Source organism: Loxodonta africana, chromosome 27, assembly GCF_030014295.1.
Source record: "Loxodonta africana isolate mLoxAfr1 chromosome 27, mLoxAfr1.hap2, whole genome shotgun sequence".
NCBI classification, from domain to species: domain Eukaryota; kingdom Metazoa; phylum Chordata; class Mammalia; order Proboscidea; family Elephantidae; genus Loxodonta; species Loxodonta africana.
This window is the reverse complement of record NC_087368.1, coordinates 10953120-10977389: the sequence shown is the minus strand read 5'-3', so window position 1 is coordinate 10977389 and position 24270 is coordinate 10953120. Positions and strand designations below refer to the sequence as shown.

General features: G+C 38.9%; 1 protein-coding gene across 3 annotated transcripts in view; it reads left to right on the top strand.

The window, feature by feature from the left end:
* Positions 1 to 24270, top strand: part of PIK3R4 (phosphoinositide-3-kinase regulatory subunit 4) — an 81253-nt gene that overhangs the window by 38990 nt on the left and 17993 nt on the right. For all 3 annotated transcript variants that reach the window (XR_010319551.1, XM_064277324.1, XM_064277325.1), the window contains exons 8-13: positions 4482 to 4627; positions 6538 to 6741; positions 13749 to 13950; positions 15982 to 16169; positions 16970 to 17180; positions 19601 to 19766. Coding sequence is in view for 2 of the 3 variants with exons in the window: in XM_064277324.1 (XP_064133394.1) it covers positions 4482 to 4627; positions 6538 to 6741; positions 13749 to 13950; positions 15982 to 16169; positions 16970 to 17180; positions 19601 to 19766 (1117 nt within the window). In the remaining variant the exon portion in view is untranslated. The remainder of the gene's footprint in view (positions 1 to 4481; positions 4628 to 6537; positions 6742 to 13748; positions 13951 to 15981; positions 16170 to 16969; positions 17181 to 19600; positions 19767 to 24270) is intronic.

Sequence of the window (24270 nt, the reverse complement as noted above, 5' to 3'; positions counted from 1 at the left end):
TCTTTTTTGAGTATTTATGGTGCTTTGTGTCAATCAGTTATTGATACAATAATGTGGAGTAACAATCAACCACAGAATCTCAGTAAATATTCTCACTCACCTTCAGTGGGTTGTTGGGTGACTCCCCTTCTAGCTGTGTGTCTGTGTACTGTCTGGGGTGATTGTGATCCATCTGTCTCATTCTGGGGCCCAGGTTGGAGGAATAGCAGCTACCTGGATTATGTTCTCATAGTGATGGCAGAAGCACGAGGGGTAAAGCCTAGCTCTGCAGCACATTTCAAGACTCTGTTTGTGTCACTTCCACTAACATCCCATTGGTCTAAGCAAGTAGCATGGCTGAGCCAAAACCAAGGGAAATGGGAGTATCCTTTGTTCTCCATGAATGAGCCCTTGGTAAGGCTGTGGTTGTGTAATGCTAGTGTTCTGGAAACTAAAGAATGGGGACCAATAATTCAGTCTAATACAGTGTTTAACTCCTGCCAAGCCAGTATAGAGTTAGCTACTTTCTGGGGGTTTTAGTGGTCTCCAGGCCTCATTTTCTCTGTTGCCAAAGGAAATCTACCAGTGCTTCTTTGTTGAATGGATCAGAGTCTGCAGGATATTTACACAATAACCAAACTCTCTCTCTCTATGCTTAGAAGAATTAGAAATGGGAGAACTTAGAGATATTTTGAATAAATCTTTTCTCCTTCCCCTTTTTATGAAGGTAATGTTTGCATCAAAGAGCCCTGATGGTGCAGTGGTTAAGCACTTGGCTGCTAACCAAAAGGTTGGCAGTTCAAACCTATTCCCTGTTCCATGGAAGAAAGATTTGCCTTTCTGCTTCTGTAAAGATTATAGCCTTGGAAACGCTATGGGGCAGTTCTGCTGCATCTTACAGGGTTGCCATGAGTTGGAATCAACTCCACAGCAATGGGTTTTAATGTTTGCATATTACAGTATTCTGGTTATTAGGACAAATTTCTTATAAGTATACTCTAAATGGAGATGATGTCTTTGCATATTCAGAACTAATATAAATGCTTTTTTTTGTTTTTAGAAGTTTCAATTTTTTTTTAAATCAGGTTAGTTTTACTTTAATTAGTTGAAATCATTGGTTTTAGGTTTAATACACAAAATTCTTAAAAGAGGGTGAAAATTTTCTGGTTTAATCTTATATTTTAAACTTATAAGAATAGGTATAACATTTTCTACCTCTTTAATTTCCATCCATAATGACTTGTGAATGATCTATTAGTTTTATTTTTTTATGTAATTAATTTTGTTGTTGTTAAGAGCATACGCAGCAAAACATACACCAATTCATCAGTTCTACATGTATAATTCAGTGACACTGATTTACATTCTTGGAGTTGTGGAACCATTGTCACCCACCTTTTCTTAAAAGAGCATAGTGTTCAAGGCAGGCATTCTTTACTAGTTAAGCTAAGCTTTTGTTTGATTTTAAGAAGACTTAAGGGAATATTTTTGGTTTAAGGTTTAAAGATTATCTAGGGGAATAGTTTCAGGGGTTCATCCAACTACGTGGTTCCAGAAAGTCTGGATTCAATGAAAATTTAATATTCTGTTCTGCATTTTATCCCTTTTGATCAGGATTCTTCTATAGAATCTTCATTCAAACTGTTCAATAGTGGTAGCTGGGCACCATCCGGTTCTTCTAGTCTCATGGCAGAGGAGGCAGTTGTTCATGAAGGCAATTAGCCATACATTCCATTTCCTCCTCTGCAAAGGGTGCTGATGGAATTTTGATGGGCTTTGCATTGAATTTATAAATCGCTTTGGGTAGTACTGACAGCTTAACTATATCACACCTTCGGTTGCAGCAATACATTGACAGGGAATTGCCAGAAATTCAAGCTGGATTCAGAAGAGGATGTGGAACAAGGGGTATCATTGCTGATGTCAGATGGATCTTGGCCAAAAGCAGAGAGTACCAGAAAGATGTTTACCTGTGTTTTATTGAATATGCAAAGGCATTCGACCATGTGGATCGCAACAAATTACGGCTAACATTGCAAAGAATGGAAATTCCAGAATACTTAATTGTGCTTGTAAGGAACCTGTACTTAGACCAAGAGGCAGTCATTTGAACAGAACAAGGGAATAGTGCATGGTTTCAAGTCAAGAAGGGTGTGTGTCAGGGTTGTATCCTTTCACCATACTTGTTCATTCCGCATGCTGAACAAATAATTCAAGAAACTAGACTATATGAAGAAGAACGAGGCATCAAGATTGGAAAAGACTCATTAACAACCTGCAATAGGCAGATGGTACAACCTTGCTTGCTAAAAGTGAAGTGGACTTGAAGCACTTACTGATGAACATCAAAGACCACAGCCTTCAGTACACCTCAACATAAAGTAAACAAAAGTCCTCACAACTAGACCAATAAAAAACATCATGGTAAACAGAGAAAATATTGAAGCTGTAAAGGATTTCATTTTACTTGGATCCATAATCAACACGCATGGAAGCAACAGTCAAGAAATTAAATGATGCATTGCATTGGGCAAATCTGCTGCAAAATATTTCTTTGAAGTGTTAAAAAAGCAGTGATGTCACTTTAAAGACTAAGGTGCCATAGTGTTTTTAGTCTCGTGTGCATGTGAAAGCTGGACAATGAATAAGGAAGACTGAAGAAGAATAAATGCTGTGATGGTTAAGCTTGTATGTCAACTTGCCTGGGCCATGATTCTAGTGTTTTGGCAATTATATAATGTTGTGATTACTTCCCTATTGAAATTTGATATGTGATCACCCCCACAAGGGAATCTGCTGAGTGGTACTGGTGGGGGTGGGGCCTGTGGTGGCTTATCGCCCCCTCGGCCTTCATCTGTCCACCTTCCACCACCTATTTCCGTCTTGCTCACCTTACCAAGATTTTTGGCTTTTTCTGGATCCAGCAGCTGCCTCTTGTCTGACCTCTGGCTCTTGGAACTTGAGCTAGCAGCATCTTGGGATTTGTGGATCTTCACAGCCTGTGAGTGAGAGTCCTGCTCCGCAACCTGCTGATCTTGGGTTCGCCAGCTCCTGCAGCTACGTGAATCAGAAGAAAGTTTGTGGTCTTGCCTGCCAACCTTGGGATTCCTCAACCTTCACAGCCTGTGAGCGGGGGCCCTGCTTTCCAACCTGATGATCTTGGGCTCACCAGCTTCAGTGACTCTGTGAGTTGGGAAGAGCCTCTGTCCTGATCCACAGACTTGGGACGTTCCAACTTCTGTAATGGCATGAGCTGTTTCCTTGGTATAAATCTCTCTCTAGATATATTTATACAGTTAACTGGTTTTGCTTCTCTTGAGGACCCAGCCTAAGACAGATGCGTTTGAATTACAATGTTGGTGAAGAATATTGAATATACCATGGACTGTCAGAAGAATGAACAAATCTGTCTTGGAAGAAGTATAGGTAGAATGCTCATTAGAAGCGAGGATGGCAAGACTTTATCTCACATACTTTGGACACGTTATCAGGAGGGACAAGTGCCTGCAGAAAGACATCATGCTTGGTAAAGTAGAGGACCAGTGAAAAAGAGGAAGATCCTCGACGAGATGGATTGACACAGTAGCTGCAACAATGGGCTCGGGCATAACAATGGTTGTGAGGATGGCACAGGACCCACCAGAGTTTCGTTCCATTGTACATAGGGTTGCTATGAGTCAGAACTGACTTGACGGCACCTAATGACAACAGTCCATCAGCATGGCATGTCATTCTATTTATTTAGTTCTTTAATTTGTTTCAGTGTTTTTTTTCTGTGTACAAGTTTTTCACCTTCCTGGTTAAATTTATCCTTAGGTACCTTATTCTTTTAGATTTCATTGTAAATCATAATGTTTCCTTTATTTCCTTTTCTGTTTGCTCATTGCTGATGTATAGAAACCCGACTGAGTTTTGTGTGTTGACCCTGTACCCTGCCACTTTGCTGAATTTATGTATTAGTTCTAATACCTTTTTTTGTGGAACCTTTGGGATTTTCTATGCATAGGGTCATGTCATCTGGGAAGGGGATAGTTTTGCTTCCGCCTTCCTGATTTGGATGCCTTTTATTTATTTGCTGTAGCCTAATTGCTCTGGCTAGGACTTCCAGAACAAAGTTGAATAGCAGTGGTGAAAGTGAGCATCCCTCTTTTGTTCCTTATCTTAATGTCTGTCCGTTAGTTTTTAATCCAGTCCTGCAAATGGGTAGGTGCTCACACATCTTTGCACTGGCTAAAAAATATCAAATTTAAGTCTTCAGAAAGGAGGTAGGTATTTTTATTGCTTCATGATGTTGCTTATATTTATGGTAAGGGGATAGTATAATACCAGCATGTTCACTTGATTGATTTTATATCTTGGGTTATTTGAGGATTTGAAGGCACCTGATAGTAGCATTGTGGTACAATCCTTTATCAGTTGTTCTGTAAGGCGAAAATTTGTCCTGATAGTTTGAAGTTATTTGTGTACCTGGTTTGAGTTATACCTTTTTTCCTCCTCTACAGCGCCCTTCCTTTGTCATCCCAATCTGTGGATACGCTATGGTGCCGTGGGATTTATTACAGTGGTAGCTGATAAGATAAGCACAGCTGATGTCTACTGCAAACTGATGCCTTACCTTGACCCATATATTACCCAGCCAATAATACAGGTATACGTATTCCAGCTTGGAATCCATCCTCCCTCCAAGCTGTGTTCCTTTCAAAAACTGTTCAGAAAGGCCTTGTTTAAAATTTTAAAGATTGATAGTGTGCTACAGCATTTTCATACTTCTTTCACGCTAGTTAATGTTAGTGGATCAAGCACTTTGGAAGGTGAGAAAAGTTCCGGAGAATGTATGCTATGTACGTCATGGTATGCATACTGTAGCATTCAGTCGTTCATACTTAGGTGTGATACTCTAAAGCATCTGCTGTTAAAGTCAAATGTAATCTATCAAAAATGAATACTGAGGGACCCTTGCTGTCGCTGTAGAAGGTATAACTGCTTTCAGCCAAAGTTAGCATTTATAATACATTAGAAAAAGCTTTTTCATATGTTTGTTGTTTGCACCAGCTGGTGCTGGTTTAATTTTTTTTTTTTTTTTTAAATCTAACGAACCCCTCTACCTCTCAGCAGTTTAGAACTTGATGATACACTTTGGGTCTTTGATTTATACAAGGCAAAAATTATTTATCCAGCTCGTAAGTGTTTACACTATCAAAATAGATATTTAAATTGAATGGAATGTTGAAGGATGATTCTGGTGGTTAAACACCCTGAAGATGTCTTATTTTTACACAAGCTCTGTTTCCCACTTGGAAACCTGTATGCCTTTGTGGCTTTCTCCTACTTTTATATCCCAGCATGTTTTCCCTTTCGTTAGAAAGAACAGCCTGGATACCCTGTGGAAACTAGAAATCTTGGGTGTGCTGTCAGTCCTTACTTTTTCCCTTAGATTTATCCATTTCTGGGGATGATCTGTTTCAGAGTTTGTAAAATTATTGATTTTTAAACTCTAAGAACAATTTATATACACATGAAAGATGGATAATATTACCAGAAAATAAGCTTTTGTCTTTTTGAAGTGTATTTCAGCTTTCCTGAAGTAAGGTTTAAAGGTGCATACTACTTCTGACTAGTTATTCTATTTATAAGTTTATTTATTAAACTTTATAACACAATGTGGAGAAAGCATTGCGGGATTTAAAAATTGGATTCATTTGTAATAACTTTTTTAGTGGTGGTTTACTATAATAAATCTGACATACGTGTGGTTTGTTACAATCTGCATTGAGGACTCTGTTTTCTCAGACTTTTTTTTTCTTTTATCATTGTTTTATATTTTGAAAGGCCAGGATCAGGAGTTGAGAGACTAATTGTCCATTTGCTTCCTAATCTTACCTCTGCAGTTTGATTGGACAGAGGATACCCTTTTATATTGAAAGGTTTTGTATTTATCAAAAAGATACAGGTCTTCACTGGCCAACTCGCCAGTATTTAAATATACCTGAAGAAAGTCCACTTAATTACTGTTAGTGCTTGTTCTTTTTACTATATATGCATTGACAAGGAAAATATTCTTGAGCATAATAAAAGAAGGATGTTATGAACTCCATGGGTAGAGTAATGTTTTTTAGAAGTAGTTGAACTTACTGAGAAAACTTGGTGACTGCGGGGAAGACCTGTGGTTATTGAGCATCTTTTCTGGACCAGTACCTATTGGCTGTTAGACCTGTGAACTGCAGGTGCTTTTCAATCTGGGAAGTCGTCTGCCATATTGAGATCTAGAAGAGGCTGTTTTTCATCTTCTAAAAATTTCTAGCCTGGGTATTTATTATTAGTTTTCTGGTATGGCAGGCACAGATGTGTACTCTGATGCTAACATTGAGGAGTAAGAAATGGCTTAGCCCTTTAAAATTCAATAGTATTCTTCTTTCTTCTACACAAAAATTGCAGATGTTGATAGCCACCATTTTAGAAATAATACCCTATGTTAATTTTACACAGGTTGTACTTACTGAATTTGAAGATTACAATATTTTGTATCTTTGGCTGATTGTTTTTATTTTTCTAACATAGATTGAAAGAAAACTCGTTCTACTCAGTGTTCTAAAAGAGCCAGTAAGTCGTTCTATATTCGATTATGCTTTGAGGTCTAAAGATATTACTAGCTTGTTCAGACATCTTCATATGCGTCAGAAGAAACGAAATGGGTCTCTCTTTGACTGCCCTCCACCCGAGGATCCTGCCATAGCACAGCTTCTGAAGAAATTGCTCTCTCAGGTTGTATTACCTTTCTGAAATCTTATATTTAAATGCAAATTTCATAAAAATATTGAAGCCTCCATCTAGCTATTAAAAATGTTTTTGGTTAACTAGGTTGTATCATAACAGATGAGTGAGTAAATCTGGCAGACATGCATTTACTCTAGTACCTAGGAGATAGTGGGATGATGAGGCGGCATCGAGCTGAGCTAAATAAGGAATCATGGAGACCTGCCAAGCCTCTTTGGTGATTACTAGCTATATAAATGAGGGAAAGGCAGTAGATATAACCTTTCAACACAACATTTATAGAGTGCTCACTACTTGCAAACAGCTGAAATAAGTGGGAATTATAAATACATCTTAGGTTGGATAAACCAGCAGTTTACTGCTGTATCTTAAAGGCTTATGAATTTTGATGAATTAACAAGTATTGTTAGAACCTAGGAGGTAATCTTTGTATTATACTTGGTATTGGTAAGGCTTTTTTAGAAATATTGAGCTTAATTTCAGTATTCTGCTTTAAGAGGGTTGTGTGAAACCTAGAGAGGTCAAGATAGGAATAAAAATGGTTAGAAATAAAGTTTCTGAATAAATGCGCCATGTGTCATAAGGCAAACACTGAGGGACAGTCTTAATGATTGTCTTTAAGTCTGCCTACGGTGTTTGTAAAGAGAGGACTTGGCAGTTGTCTTACGTCCAAGGAGGAAAGAAGGTGAGAAATACCTTCAGGTGCAGACAGAGAATTTTCTCAGTTTGGGATATAAATCCTTTCGTGTATTGCCCTTGCCACTGAGCATCTCCTGGGTACTGGGATCCAATGCTGTGGTGCCCAGATGTTGGTTTGGGTGATTGAACTTTGGGACAGCCTTCTGTGGGAGGCTGGTCGATAACTATTTTTATTGTTTTGGCTCTGGATTTGCCGGGAGGCTGGGCTGCCTCTGAATATCCCTTCCAGGCCAGTGGTTCTGTTTCTTGTATTCTAGAAAACTTAATTTGATGTGACTTCAGTTGCCCAGGAGCTTTTTCTCTGGGTTTTACTTTAACCTTGGCTCATAAATTGTATCTATTTTCTATTTTAGAGAGCCACAGAAAATTGGATATTGAGTCGCATCTTTCTAGTTTTTCCCCCTGAATAAGTGATCCTTAAAAAAATTTTTTTAGAATGCAATAAAAACTACCTCAGTCTATTTTGGTGAAAATATACATGGTCATACACCATTTCAGTAATATCTGCATATATAATTCAGTGACATTGATTACAGTCTCCAAGTTGTGCAGACATTCTCACCATTCTTCTCTGAATTGTTCTACCACCAAGGTACATGTATGTGTGTATTTTCACCAAAAAAAAAAAAAAAAAAAGTGGAAATAAAAAGGAAACAAAAAAAAAACCAATTACCCCAATCTCAATGCTTCTTCTGGCTTGACTAGCCTGTGATTCTTTGGTATTTCTTTTCCTTCTGAATTTAATTTAAATTAAATATATTAAATTAAAAGCTTGTATACTTTAGCCCCTCAAACAACAAATCCATTGCTGTTGAGGTGATTCGACTCATAGCGACACTGTAGGACAGACTAGAACTGCCCCAGAGGATCTCCAAAGAGCGGCTGGTGGATTCGATCTACCAACCTTTTGGTTAGCAGCCGAGCTTTTAACCACTTTGCCACCGGGGCTCCACTTTAGTCCCTAGTCTCTGTTTTCTATCTTGCTGTGGTTTAACTTCTACTACTGCCCTGGGTGAAGGGAGGGAGAGGGAAGCAGCCGTTCCCTCAGCCTTTCTACTTTCTGCTTCCCACTGTTCTTCTCCCAGGCCCTGCCCCACTGTTGCGTCTTCAGTGCCAGCCACCATTACTGGATGCCATGATGAAGTCGCTGAAGCTGGCTGACTCACAGTCCTCTGAGATGTCAGTGCTTGTTGTATTTGTTTGTCATTTATTCCTTCACTTGTCTGAGTGGAAAAAAGAGGAGCAAGTAATCCCCTATTTATGTTGTTTCTGGTGATAATAGCTTTAGGAGACTCATAAAGGTTAGGAGACTACCTACACTCTGTTTCAAGAGGATAGGCACTGCTAGTACAAGGGAGAGTAGGTCAGATATCTGAGGTCCTTAGAAGAAATAACAACCGAACAACGCCAGGTTCCATTTTTTGAGTACCTGCTGTGAGTGTGCCACTGCATTGTAGTTGGTGCTCTCCATAATTTGTGACTGCCCTTAAAACAAGCCTGAACAACAGATGTTACCCCCATTTCGTAGGTAAGAGAACTGAAAATAAAGAGGGCTAACTTGCCTATTATGCTCACACAGTTCAGGAAATTTCAAGGCTAGAATTTGAACCTAAGGCTGTCTAACTCCAAAGCCTACACTCTACATCATGCCGTGTCACCTCTCAAAAGACAAATGAGGGACAGGGAACTAAGACTGAGAAGCTTACTTGGGTTTTATTCGAATTTATGAAGCAGCTCATCTCCAAATCCTTGGAGACCTTTTCTCTGCCTTCACTTCTTTCTGGTCCCTGTATGGCCTGAGTTTCTAGGGATTACTAGCAGGGCATAGAGCTAGGGGAGGCGTTGGAGCAGGGAATTGAGTCCTCTTTTCTACCATCAGGGGTATAGAGGGAAGAGACATGTCTTTAGTCTTAGTAAGTAGGAATTCGAAACATTCCTACAGAATTTTTATACTTGAGGTTCTGCAGTGCTCTTTTGTATAAGACTATACTTGACATTACATCACGGATAGAATAGGTCTTTCTAGACCAACTTCACATCGTTTCTATGGGGAAATATGTTCAAAGTTCTAGATAATAGACTTAGAATACACTTTGGGAACATTACTCAGATGGGAGTTGGGATCTGCTTGTACTCCAGATTTTCAGTAGGACTTACCATCTGGAGGTGACACATGGCAGGGCTGTTTTAGATAGATCTCATCTACAAGAGCTCCCTGTTTTATTTGTATCCATTTAATCGGTGCTAATGCAGAATACAAAATTATTTCACTCTGTATCTTAAAAAACTGATGAGGATTGACAGTTTTAACCTATTAGTAATTTTTATTTCAATAATTTTTGGCTGAGTAGTCTAGACACAGGTGTAACATTGAAAAGGCATAAGGAGATGTACAAGAAGATGTAAATTTTCCTTCAACCCCTGACCCCAGTCACCTGAGCTTCTTCCTAAGTCCAGATTAACTCAGGCAGGCTTCTCAGCCTTAGCTTCCTATTCCTTGTTTATTTTCTTTTGAGAGACAACATAGCGTGGTGTGGGGGTGTGGGCTTTGAAATTCTGTATTTAGTGGATGCTGGGCATTGTGACTTTTGTGTTGTTAGTTGCTGAATTCCTTTAGTCTTCAACTTGTGCTGTTGTACAGTTAAGTTACTTGGAATCAGCTTGATCCTTGTAAGCTTAGTTAGGACAGGTCCAGAGCAACCTTTAGTCTATGGCCAATTTAGCCCCATTACAAAGGACTTCCGAGACTGTGCATGGTGTCCTGTGTTTTAAGAGATCTTTCTACTCTGGCTGGTGGGAACATGAACTATTCCCAGCCCCATGTAAACTCCGAGAATTGTTTGGCCTACGGCTTTCTGGTTGCTCCTGGCCTTGGATAGTTTCTTCTTACACATATGTAGTTCAATACTTAGTCAAAGACCAGAGGGGTCCTTCTGTAGCTCTCTCTCTCTGTAGATCCCACCTTTCCAGTTCTCTGTCCCACAGATTTAGTCTTCTTGGTTTCCTTGAGGAAACCCTGGTGGCGTAGTGGTTAAGGGCTATGGCTGCTAACCTAAAGGTCAGCAGTTCGAATCCACCAGTTGCTCCTTGGAAACCCTATGGGGCAGTTCTACTCTGTCCTATAGGGTCTCTATGAGTCAGAATCAACTCAACAGCAATGGGTTTTTGGTTTGGTCTCCTTGAACTCTTGATCTTCTCTTCTGCTCAGCCCCATTGCCAAGGTTTGTTTGAGTTCCCACCCTTGTGCCATGGCCTGGAAACTCTTTACAGGGAGTATGCTGGGGACAGTTGTAGGACTCATCTTAGGTCTCACAGCCCTGCACTGCCTGTTGTCCAGTGCCTGAACAATGTTGTTGCATGTAGTTTGTCTGGTTTTATAGTTGTATGGAGTGGGAGGGGGAATCTGGTCCCTGTTACCCCATCATGGCCAGAAGCAGATGTCCTTGGGGTGTTAGTGGGCTTCTATCAGTATTGCACTTTCTTAGTTAGATTAAGTTAATAGTAAGTCTGGATCTCTGGTAGAGAGAGATCTCCAAGTTTGTTTTTGATTTTCAAGATTGTCTTGGCTACCTTTGCTCCTTTGCGTTTCTGTATACATTTTTAAATCAGTTTGTTACTTTCTACAAAAAAAAAAAAAAAAGTGGTATATTGATTGAGATTGCGTTGAACCTATGGGAAAGAATTGACGTCATAATACTGAGAATTCCAGTCCGTGAACATGGCATATGTCTTCATTTAATTAGGTCTTTTGAAATTTATCACAACAGTGTTTTATGGTTTATTTTGTAGAATTTTTGACACACCTTTTATTATGAGTATTTTAGGTATTTGCTTTTTTAATGCTATTGTAAACAGTGTATTTAAAATATTATTTTCTGTTTCTAGCTGGTATGTAGGAAAATTTTTTATATTGACCTTGTTTCCACCAACCTCACGAAACTTATTAATTCTAATAATTTGTGTATTTCTTTTCAGTTTGCACATTCCCAATCTTATCATGTGTGAATAGTAACAGTTTTGTTCATTTTTTACCAACCTGAATAGCTTTGTTTTATTTTATGGTCTTATTTTAGTGACTAAAATCTTCAGTATAGTGTTAAGTAGAATTGGTGATAGTGGCCATTCTTAGCTTGTTTCTCATATTGGGAAAACTCTCAGTATTACATCACTTAGTGTGATGTTTGTACAATCTTTTTATCAGATTAAGGAAATTCCCTTCTATTCTTGACTTGCTAACAAATGCTTTTTATCTACTGAGATCATTGCATGATTTTTCTCTTCGGTTAATGTGGTGGACTACATTGGTTTATTTTCAGATGCTAAACCAACCTTTTATTCCTGGATTTTTGGAATAAATACAATATTGTCATATTGTACTATCATTTTTATATATACTTGATTTAGTTCAGCCATTGCTGTCAAGTTGATTCTGACTCATAGCTACGCTATAAAAAAAAAAAAGAGTAAAACTGCCCCATAGGGTTTCCAAGGAGCGGCTGGTGGATTCAAACTACTGACCTTTTGGTTAGCAGCCTGAATTCTTAATCACTGTGCCGTCAGGGCTTTGGTTTATTGAATATTTTTTACATTTAGATTTATAATGAGCTTGTCCCGTAATTTTCCTTTCTTGTACCCTTGTCAGATTTTTTGTTTTGTTTTTGGTGCTGTATTCCTAACATTTTCTTTTTGTTGTGATATAAATCACAGACCATAAAATTCACTCTTTTAAAGTATACAATTTAGTAGTTTTTAATATATTCATAAAGTCATGCAACCATCACCACTATCTAATCCCAGAACATTTCCATCATTCCAGAAAGAAACCTTGTACCCGTTAGTAGTCATTCCCCATTTGTCCCTTCCCCAGTACCTGGCAGCCACTAATCTGCTTTCTGTCTCTATGGATTTGCCTATTCCAGGCATTTCATACAAATGGAATCACAAATATGTAGCCTTTGGTCTGGGTTCTTTGACACAGCATGGTGTTTTCAAGGCTTATCCATGTTGTAACACGTGTCAATACTTCATTCCCTTTTATGGTTATTACAGTGGCCCAATTTTTTGTGGACTAAAACATACAATAACAAAAAGAATATAACTCTTATTATAGCTATAAAATTGTCTGTGAATTTTAGGAGAAGTGAAAATAAAGAATCTCAGGCTAATATTGGGAAAAAATTCAGTCAAGGATCTCTGTTTGATTGTTGTACCTTAATGCAATTTTATTTCATTGTTTCTTAGGTTTCTAATTTCCTCGGATTTGCTTGTAATATATTATGCCTGTAATTGTGAATATTACTTTAAACTCTAGTGAGATTCTAGATTGGTGCCTTAAGGCAATCGCCATTTTGGTAAATGAGTGTTTTTTGTTCATTTGTGTAATAAAAACAGCACCAGAAGATTCTGTGAATGACTGGAAAGTAAAGCAGAAAATGTAGAACTGCACCATTTACCAGAATATTTAAGGTGCATATTGAATTAATTATTTAGTTATTTACTATTTATTGTGTCTCAGTTTCAAGTGTTCTAAGTGCCTTAACTCATTAAAATTTCACTGTGACCTTACATGATGGGTGCTGGCAATGATCCTCATTTTATAGAAGAATAAATGGAGGCATAGAGAAATTGGGTGACTTGCCCAGGGTCACACAGATAGTAAGTAATGGAGCTGGGATTTGAACCTAGGAAGTCTATCTCCAATCATACCATTACCCTAGAATGCTACTGGGTGTGTTGCTTACATTAAAGCTTAGCTGGCAGTCCTAATTGCCGAGATTTGTAGAATGTTTTATATATCACACAGTGCCTTTACATATGCCTCATTTAATATTCTTTTACACTCCTGGGAGCAAGGTTGAAGTAGGTACACTTTCTTTTGCTTAATTTTGTACTTTTGGAATTTTTGTTTAGATATTAAACATTTATTTACTTATCAGTTATGTGTTGAAGATCTGCTAGATTCAAGGTATACTGCGTTTTAAGTTCTTTGGAGATTTCAAAGATGAATTGTATGTGAATGCTGTCATTTAGAAAGAAGCTTAAGATATAAAAAAGTCAATTGTGATAACAAAGTAGAACATGCTCTAATCTAGTACCTGTTCTGGGAGGTCAGAAAAGTGAGATGTTACTCTGTATTGATACTTTCTTTTTATTTTGCCTTTGCTTGCTTCCTTTCTCCCTTCTGACTCTTGCAGTTTTAAATTGGATGGTTTCACCCTTCAGTTGCTGGTCATTCCAAGGCCAGTTGTTATTACTCGTGAAAATAACCTAAAATGTGTGGTTTTATTTGATTTTAGGGAATGACTGAGGAAGAGGAAGATAAACTTCTGGCACTGAAAGACTTCATGATGAAATCTAACAAAGCAAAGGCCAATATAGTGGACCAGAGCCATCTTCATGATAGTAGTCAGAAAGGTGTAATTGACCTGGCAGCCTTAGGCATAACTGGGAGACAAGTTGATCTTGTTAAAACCAAACAGGAACCAGATGACAAGCGGGGTTAGTATATGCATGCTTGTGTGTGTGTGTTAGCTGGTTTTGGCAAATTAATAAAATTAAAAGTCACATTTCCCAGATACAGAACTTGCAAATACAGTGACTCCATTACTTAGAGAGATTTTGGGGAAGAAAAGTGGGGAAGCTAACTAACAGTTAAGAGATTAAGTAACCTGCCAAAATCACAGCCAGTGTGTGTCAGAACCAGGAATTAAACCAAGGCTTGACTCCAGAGCCCTACTGTTACAGTAAAACCATGTTGCCTCTGTGGAGGTATGTGATCGAAGGTGAAATTCTGCCTTTTTAACCCTTTAAACATCAACCCAAGGCCAATGGTCTAGTTAAAATGAGATGAAGATTTCTAGTTTGTTATTAGTAGAAAAATGCCCAGTGAATTAAAAAATTATTTTGGTATTGACATTGAAATACAAAAGGGTAGAGACTAGAGAAGCTTAATTACTTAAAGAAGTCTTGAGATTTGGAACTGTCAGCTTTTGTGACATTGGCACTAACTGAATAAAGTTTTTATGATCTTGTGGGTTCTTCTTTTAATCTTTTTGCAGATGTACTCACAAATACTTGCCTTCAAAATTCCCTCTATTATAGTATCAGATTTTCAGGGTGACTAATGAATTATATTTAAAAGAATCCTCTGTCAAACTTTAGATAAAGTATTTGCAACTTAATTATTAGTGGTTTATATCATAATATATAAACCACTTAAAAATATATTTCAAACACTCATACATATTAATAAGAAAAGTGCAAGCACCCCAAAAGGAAAATGAGTGAAGGATTTGAATAGGCAACTTACAGAAATGTATATGTAAAAAAGGAAATCATTAAATAAGTGCAAACTAAAGCAGTGAGGTGCCATTTTCTGCCTGTATAATTAGCAAAGATCGATGATACCTAGTGATGGCAACCAAACCAAAACCCACTGCCACTGAGCCGATTCTGACTCATAGCGACCCCAGAGGGTTTCCGAGGTTGTAAATCTGGAAGCAGACTGCCACATCTTTCCCCCATGGAGCTGCTGGTGGTTTCGAACCCCTGACCTTTCGATTATCAGTCAATTGCTTTAACCACTGCACCACCAGGGCTCCTAGTGATGGCAAGGGTGTGGGAAAACAGGCATTTTCATACACTGCTGGTGAGAATATAAATTGAACATAATCTTTTTTTAGAAGGCAGTTTGACATTGTCTTTAGTTTAAAATGTCCTTATTCTTTGACTCACCATTATTAGTTCTGGAAATTTCCCCTAAGAAACACTGATAGGCACATGAAGAAGTATGTACAAGAATGTTCTCAGTCGTGTTAAAAAAAAAAAGAAAAGAAATCAAAATGTCCATTACTACTGGAATGGTTAAGTCAACGTTCTAGATGTTTATTTAAGAGGGAGAAAAAAAGCAAGTTGTAAAGTAGTGTGTACTCTATTTTTCAAAATAACATGATAGTATATATTAAGCTATATAGTTTTTGAGATTTAAAAAGTTGGGAGACTGTACATCAAGCTACTGGAATTATGGGGCAATTCATGTTATGTTTTGATAATGCTAGAATTCAGTGGTATTTAATATACTTTTTGTAATCGGACAAAGGTAAGAACAGAGTTTCACATCTGTCTGTAACTAGGAGCTAGCTTTATAGCAGTTGACCTTATTTTCTTCTATGTAACTGATACTGGAAATAGAGAGGTCATATTTAGCATTATGGTCAGTGACGTTTGCAAAGGTTTTTACTGTTGATTCTTCAGATAAAGTGAATACTTGAAAACAAGCCAGCCTTAGAAAACCAGGAAACAGGCCTTTCTAATTGAAAGCTCATCTTTTCCTTCTGCCTTAGAGGTGCAGCGAGAGCTAATTAGCTGATCTATAAGTATAAATAAGTTAGACATCCTAAGAAACAAATATGAAAGGAAATGAATTGCTGTCCCTCCCCCATCAAAAAAGAAAAAAAAAAAAGGCAATAAAGGCACATACTGGCTTTAGAGACTACCTTCAGATTAACTACTCTGAATATGTTTTCATAGCTAGAAAGCATGTAAAACAAGACTCAAATGTGAATGAAGAATGGAAAAGCATGTTTGGGTCACTGGAGCCACCGAACATCCCCCAGGCGCTACCTAAAGGGAGTGACCAGGAGGTGATTCAGACTGGGAAGCCGCCTCGCTCCGAGTCCTCTGCTGGCATTTGTGTCCCTTTGTCAACTTCTCCACAGGTACTGTGACCTAGGGAATACTCCTTATGCCTTTGAATTCCATTCTACTGCTTTGGATGTTTAAAGACTGTGTACTGTACTGGAAAAATCAATATGGTGCCTCGTCCTTTAGAGAGGGCACGTTTCTTGTTAAGACAGGTTTATCTTTCATTTTATAGCCAAGAGGAAATCTAGTTATTGAAATCACCCAAAAGGTCTCATTTTAGAATATTCACCAATCGACGGCACTGGGTACCAATAAAGTGATCTGAAATTGTAGGTTGAAGACATTATTGTGAACTGTGGTTGTAATGAGGCCACAGTAAACCTTTTAAGTCTTAGATTCTTTCTCTAATGTAACAGTTTTATCTGTAAAAATAACAATAATACCTCTGGAAAGAAAAGTCCCAAGCTTGCTATTTGTGGTAAGCGTTATGATGATTTCGATGAGTTTGAAAGAAGTTCTTGTAATTTAAGGTAATTCTTCCCTAGCCAGTCATATTTTAAATGAAAAATACTGAGCCAGACTGATAAGATAATTTCTTATTTTCATTTAAATGAATGAGTTTTTTTGTTTAATGTTATTGCTGTGCTGTTAATTTTTTAAAAATAGTGTAGAGAGGTTTGAAAATGTAACATTTGTGGTTTCACTTCACTTAATTTGGTTCCCGCTTAAGTCAGTGTATTTAAATGGATTTAATGATTGGTACATTAATAAGGACAAAAAGTTGATATAATGAATAGAGAGAACATGGGTACTTTTTTTCTTTAAACATACTTTGTTTATGACATAAATACATATCATTCTTTTTGTTTTCCAGGTTCCGGAAGTGACCAATGTCCAAAATAGAAAACCGACAATACAGGTTCTAAGTAGTACAGTTTTACCATCCACCTCCCAGATTCGGATCACAACTTGCAAGACTGAACTTCAGCAACTCATACAACAGAAGCGGGAGCAGTGCAATGCTGAGAGGATAGCTAAGCAGATGATGGAAAACGCTGAATGGGAGAGCAAACCACCACCACCTGGTAAAAGTGCCATTGATAGGTAGTTTTATTTCAGCCTAGGTGCCTAAGCGTGGGATCTAATGGAGGGAACAGATACTCAATTACCAGGCAAAGGAAATAAGGACAAAATCATCATTAGGAAGCCCAGAGGAAAGGGCAGAAGTGAGAAATCTTACTTACAGGGAATTTGGGTATCCTTATCTCTGGGGGCTGCTTATAGTGCCAGGTTTAGGCCAATCTGTGCCTCATTTCCCCAGTTATAGTGCCAGGCTTTACCTGCCTGCCTGGCGTCATGCTACTTTCTCAGTGAACGTGAGGGTTCTTGGAGGAAGCTCTTGCTTATAGTTTCTGAATGGTTTAACATATATATGTTAATATTCTTTAAAAAATGATGGAAAAATTTTAAAAGAAAACAAAATCAGCTATAATCTTACCACTCACCAATTAAGATTTTGGTGAAACATACCTGAGAAGTTTTAAAAATATTTGGAAATATTTCAGGTGAAAATGTGGCTTGACTACCTTAACAGACTTGCCCGGAATAATTGTGGCAGAGCCAGTATTTCATGTTAGGATTTGTGGAGCATTTTTAGTTTATTTTTGATGAATTCCTATATTTAGACTTTACTAATACAGATTTACCTGGAAAACTCTCTGAGAAGAAAAACACAGTGTACTTTTGTGTAGAGAAGAATCACATAAATGTCCATGGGCTTCAGATGTGGGCTTGGGAAAATGCTGGTGAAGGTTAATGATTTGAAGGTTTAGAAAATATTGTTATGTGGTAAAGGGTATTTCTAGTCACATAAATTTTCTTATCAAAATAAATATCCTGGAGTGTTTAAGGTGTTTCTGTGACATAAGTCAATATTGTTTACCAGCCCTGCTTTAGGAAAGAAAAAAAAAAATCACGAACTTTATATTTTATGATCAAATCTGTTGTTATAAGTGGCATTTTATGTATAGGTAGAATTATGTATTTTATTCAGTAATCACAGAAATAGTGGCAAATTTTGTGGTTTAAGAAATATGTAATGACTGTTGGACTCTTGATTTTTTTTCCTTCCACACTTGGGTGGTTCTGTGAAATAGATTTTCTCTAGAGGGAAGTGTTCAACCTAGCCTGGTAGATTATCTTGACTTCATGGCAGAGTGTTTTTGATCACTTCCAAATCCAGCATACCCGCCTTAGAAATCACATTCAGCTCTTCTTCCCACATATGGGAGCTAGGCAGCCAGAGGAAATGTTTGATTTTTTATCTCAAAATCAGCCAGGTTTGGCCATATTTTTGGTTTCATTTTTGTTTCTCGGTGAAAAGAAATCATCCTAAAATAACATTTTGTTGTCATTTAATTAGGCACAGTGCTGACTCCCAATACAGTATGATCTTTAGCATAGCATTAAATAGATCAATATAAAATATTATTAAATATTATACTTAATGCAACTTAAAACATTTTATTCTTTAAATATTGAGGATAGTTACATGCAGGGACCTGTTTTAGGTACTGTGAATGATTCAGAACGGATAAGACATGGTCTCTGGCCTCAGGGAATTTATAGTTTATTAGGGTAAGTTAATCATACACAGAAAGAGTACACATAATAAAATGTAGAAGCGTATGGTGCCCTGGTAGCACAGTGGTTAAGAGCTTGGCTGCTAACCAAAAGGTCAGCAGTTCGAATCCACTAGCCGCTTCTTGGAAGCCTTATGGGGGCAGTTCTGCTCTGTCCTGTAGGGTCCTTATGAGTTGGAATCGACTTGATGGCAATGAGTTTAGTTTATAGATGTCATAAAGGAAGTACTGGAAAGTCCTTTGACATTCTTAGGCTGTCATTTATAATACCATTTATACTAGCATGTTGATACCACAGAATAAATGATTATAGGTAGAGAAGGGTGTTTGGATGTTTATTATGGACTAGGGACAGTACTGACTCTTTATATACCTCATTTATCTATATAGTCACTCTTTGGGTTAAGTAATATCCCCCTTATTTTACATTTGAGGAAACTAAGCTTAGGGAATTTAATTAAGTGGCCCAAGGTCAAATGGTGGAGCTGAGCCTTTGAGACTTTGAAGCTCAGGCTGCCTAGCTAGAGACCATTCTCTGCATTACCTCATTCTACTGAGCCAGTATGCAGGGTTTTTAAGGGTAGCAAGCAACTGCTGTGCCTTCTCCTCAGCCCTCAGGAGAAGAGTCTGAAGTACAGTCTTTCTGAGGTTGTTTGTGTAACACTTGATTGCTATCTTGTATGTCTTACTCGCTAGATAATATCTGTCATGACCCAGCAGACTGTTCTGTATTGGCTAGCTACCCTTTAATTGCTTAGTTCTTCTGATTGTTCGCAAACTGGTATTGGTGATGGTGGCTGGGGACGTGGGGGAGGTTGTTTTTGTAGACTACAGTTTAAGACACACTACTTTGCCTTCTTTAGGGTGGCGCCCTAAGGGGTTACTAGTTGCACATCTTCATGAACACAAATCTGCTGTGAATCGAATTAGAGTTTCTGATGAACACTCACTCTTTGCAACATGTTCAAATGATGGCACAGTGAAAATCTGGAATAGTCAAAAGATGGAAGGGAAGACCACCACTACCAGGTAACATGCTCAGGAGGAAATCAATTCATTCATTTATTCAATCAACAAATGTTTATTGAATGTTTGTGACAGGTGCTGTTTTAGATGTCAAGGATACAACAGTGATGAATGGACAAAAATCCCTCTTGTATAGAGCTTACATTCTAGTGGGAGGTGACAGACAATAAGCAATATGACTAAGTAAAACATACAGTGTGTTAGGTGGTGAAAAAATGTTAGGGAGAAAAATAGAATCAGACGGGGGATAGGGACTGCAGTAGGGGTGGGATAGGGTAGCATTTAAATAAATTGGCCAGAAGAAGGCCTCACAGAAAATGATACTTGAGGAAAGACTTGAAAAAGCTCAGGGAAGGAGCAATGTGGGTATCTGGGGGAAGAGCACCCCAGGCAGAGGAAACAGGAATTGGAATGACCCTGAGGTGGAAACATGTTTGAGGAAAGCAGAGAGGCCTGAATGGCTGGAACAGAATGAGCAAGAGAGAGGGAAAGGTAAAAGGGACCAGATTAGAAGGGGCCTTGTAGACCACTGTAAAGGACTTTGGCTTTTACTGTGAGTGAGTTGGGAATCCTTTGGAGGGTCCTGAGCAGAGGAGCGATGTCAGTTAGATTTCAACAGAATTCCTCTGCCTCTTGTGTTGAGAATAGACTGAAGTAGGGCTAGGGCACAGGCAGTCAGAAGGCTTTTACAGTAGTTCAAGCAAGAGATGATTGCCTGCCTCCACCCACCCTTCTTTCCCCTCCATCCCCTGCCCTCCCCTCCATTCCTTTCCTTCCTGTCAGTACTACCGTATTATATTTGTTCTGAGCCTAGTTTGGTCTGATGAGAAGGCTACTAGAAATCAAAAGTTGAATCTCATCTACATAAAAAGATGTGGGGAATCTCTGTTGTTTTTCTCATTATCAGTTCATTGACCATACCAAAAAAAACCCCAAACCTATAGCCGTCAAGTTGATTCGAACTCAAGGTGACCCTATAGGACAGAGTAGTAGAACTGACCCATAGAGTTTCCAAGGAGTGGCTGGTAGATTTGAACTGCCGACATTTTGGTTAGCAGCTGAGCTCTTAACCACTGAGCCGCTAGGGCTCCATAGCTGCCACAAAATCGTCAAGCAACAGAATATTTGATAACTAAAACCATTTAAAAGTTTACTCCTTACTTACAAACCTGTTAGATTTTGTGCTGTTTTGTTTATTTTTTAGAAAGGCTCTGTGTTTTTATACCATGCATAGTTGTTCTTTGTGTGTGTGTTCATTCTCCCTTGGTATCGCATTGTTCAGAATGTAAATCAAAAACCAATAAAAGAAGACTGGCTCTAATTTTTTGTCAACATTTTATTATGAAATTTTCAAACCTACAAGAAAAGTAGAAAGATTTTCTCAGTGAATATCCAAATACTTGCCACTCAGATTCTATAATTAATAATTTTATATTTGCTATGTCATATAGTTATTCATCTATCCATCCACCATCAATCTACTTTATTTATTTTTTGATGTGTTTCAAAGTAAGTTGCAGACATCCGTACCCTTTTACTATTTGTTTATTGTTCTTTTTCCTTTTTGACCTAAAATTGATATGCTTTGAGGTCCACAGATCTTCAGTGAACCATACCATGAGTCCTGACAAATGCATGCCCTGTGCAGCCTAACCCTGTGCAGATACAGAACGTGACCATCACACCAGGATGTTACTGCATGGCCCTTCCCATTCCATCCCTACCGCTCCCCCTACAACCTGCGATCATTCTTTTGATTTCTTTCCCACCATTGACTAGCATTTTGATTAGCATTTTAAACACCTCTTCTGTCCTATAGGGTCGCTATGAGTCGGAATCGACTCAACGGCACTGGGCTTTTCTGATCATTATTTTCCAGGTGGTTCTTCATTATTATCATCATCAATTTTATTCATTTCCTTTTTATTAGGAGGATACATTTCATTAATAAGAGTAAACTTTATAAGCACTTTGCAAAATCCCCTCCCCCCCTTGTTAATTGCCATGTGATTCTTGTTACAGAGCCATGCTTCTGTATCCTGGTGTCACATTTCAGACAGTGCTATCCCAGAAACTGGTGTTTTAGCGGGCTGCATAGTCTTTGAGGAGTGTGGATTAGGACAGTGGTCCTGGCCTGGAGGCAGCTGCTCTCTTGCTCTGAAGTAACATTTGACTCTCTTGGTAGAGGAGGGCAGTGGGCCTTGGCTTGGATGTGCTCTATCCCAGGTCCAGGGTGAGGAGGAGGGAAATGTTTGCCCTCATCACATGCCTTCATGGACTGATGAAAGGAGAGGGAGACCATTATTGTTGCCAGCTGGTAGTAGGGCAAGAGCAGCAAAACTGGTGTTTCTCCTTAGGAAATGTTACTCTAGTACATTCTGACCACTGAGGTTTCCCCCTCGCATTCTGTTAGCTGAGCAGCCAGTTCCCAGTTCTGACTTTTTTGTTGAGTTACGAGTGGTGATTTAGGCCACCTGGTTCTCACTTCTGCTGTTTTCATCTTTCCTATTTGAGTTACACTTTCAGCTTGTCCCTTGAGGTTAGTTCTTGAAAAACTGCCATTTTTCTAAAGCTTTGCCCAGATTTTCAGTTTATTCTTTTATAATATCATATATAATATCACGTAATGTATTTTCCATGTCTGCTTCTTGGCCTGTCCTATTTCTGGCTCATTTAGCTTCTCAGTTTTAGGGGGGATCGATCTCTTGGTACTTGCTGAATTTGAGGTAAAGCATCTGAGTGGAGCCGTGTCAGAGTGAAGAGTTGGAACAATATGAGGGAGCGCAGGGAAGCTTTCAGTGTTAGGGTTACATGTTTTGAAATCATTAGTAGTGTTGACAGTTGAAGTTTTTGAGTGGTATGGCTACTCTGAAGGAAAGGGAATGTAAAGGGCAACAAAAGTCTGAGGCCTGCATCTTAGGAAATTGAAGTTGGGGGGCAGGAAGAGCAGGGCCAGAAAAGGAGAGAGAAAAAACCAGATAGACTGGAACAGAAGAGAGAGTTTTAAGAAATGGACCCAAAGGCAGCTCTCAAATGCAATTAAAAACCCAAGTAGCATGAAAACCTAGTTAGGCCGTTGGGGCATTTTTATACAGTGCCTTCTGGTGGAATACAGTTGATATGTCTCCCCTGGGGTTGGAAACCTGGTGGTGTAGTGGTTAAGTGTTACTGCTGCTAACCAAAAGGTCAGCAGTTCGAATCGCCAGGCGCTCCTTGGAAACTCTATGGGGCAGTTCTACTCTGCCCTATAGGGTTGCTGTGAGTTGGAATCGACTTGATGGCAGTGGGTTTGGTTTGGTTTTTGGCGGAGGGTTTTTTGACAGTACAGGTCACGAGCCTTTACTGTGTCCATATCCTAAGGAAATAACTAAGAATAAGCTTATTAACTTGCCCTAATCCCATCCTGGAGCCCCTAGATAGTGCAGTCGGTTAACTTGCTCACTGTTAACTGAAAGGTTAGAGGTTTGAATCTACCCGGAGATGCCCCAGAAGAAAGAGCTGGTGATCTCCTGAAAAATCAGCCATTGAAAACCCTACTCTGACATACATGGGGTTGCCATGAGTTGGAATTGACTCAAGGTAACTTTTTTTTAAATCACATTCCCTTTTTCCCAACTCAGTGATAACCTTGAAAACTAATTTCCCCACAACTACGTTAGCTGTGAAAATCCGAGGTCTAGTAGCCACTAAGGAGTCGTGGTAGCTCAGTGGTTAAAGCGCTCGACTGTTAACCTCAAGTTCAGCTGTTTGAATCCATCAGCCGCACCTCAGGAAAAAATGGCAGTTAGCTTCTGTAAAGATGACAGCCTTGGTAACCTTATGGAGCAGTTCGACTCTGTCCAATAGGGTTGCTATGAGTTGAAATTGACTTCACCGGAGTGGGTTTGAAATTTTGGGAGTAGCCACTAAACCAAACCAAACTTCTTGCCTTCAAGTCGATTCTGACTGATAGCAACCCTGTGGGACAGAGTACAACTGCCCCATGGGGTTTGCAAGGCTGTAAATCTTTAGAGAAGATTGCCACATCTTTCTCCTGTAGAGTGGCTGATGGTTTGAACTACTGACCTATCAGTTAGCAGCCGAGTGCTTTAACCATTGTGCCACCAGTGCTCCGGAGTAGCCCCTAAAACCAAACCTGTGGCCGTCCAGTCAATTCCGACTTACAGCGACCCTGTAGGACAGAGTAGAATTGCCCCATAGAGTTTCTAAGGAACGGCTGGTGGATTTGAACTTTTGGTTAGCTGCCGAGCTCTTAACCACTGCGCCTCCAGGACTCCCGAGTAGCCACTAGAGGGGTCATAATGGCTTTGGAACTCCCCAAAAGCCTCAGAGAAGTGTCACTATTTTGCTTGTCTGGGAGCCCACCGAAAGCTCCATCCTCAGAGCCTGTCATTACTTGACTCAGCTTGCTGTGTTAGAAAAACCCTACGCACAGGGCATTTGCCAAAAATAATAGTAGCAGTTGTTTCACGTTGCAGCTGCCTGAGGAGGCAGTGCCAGTGGGGGC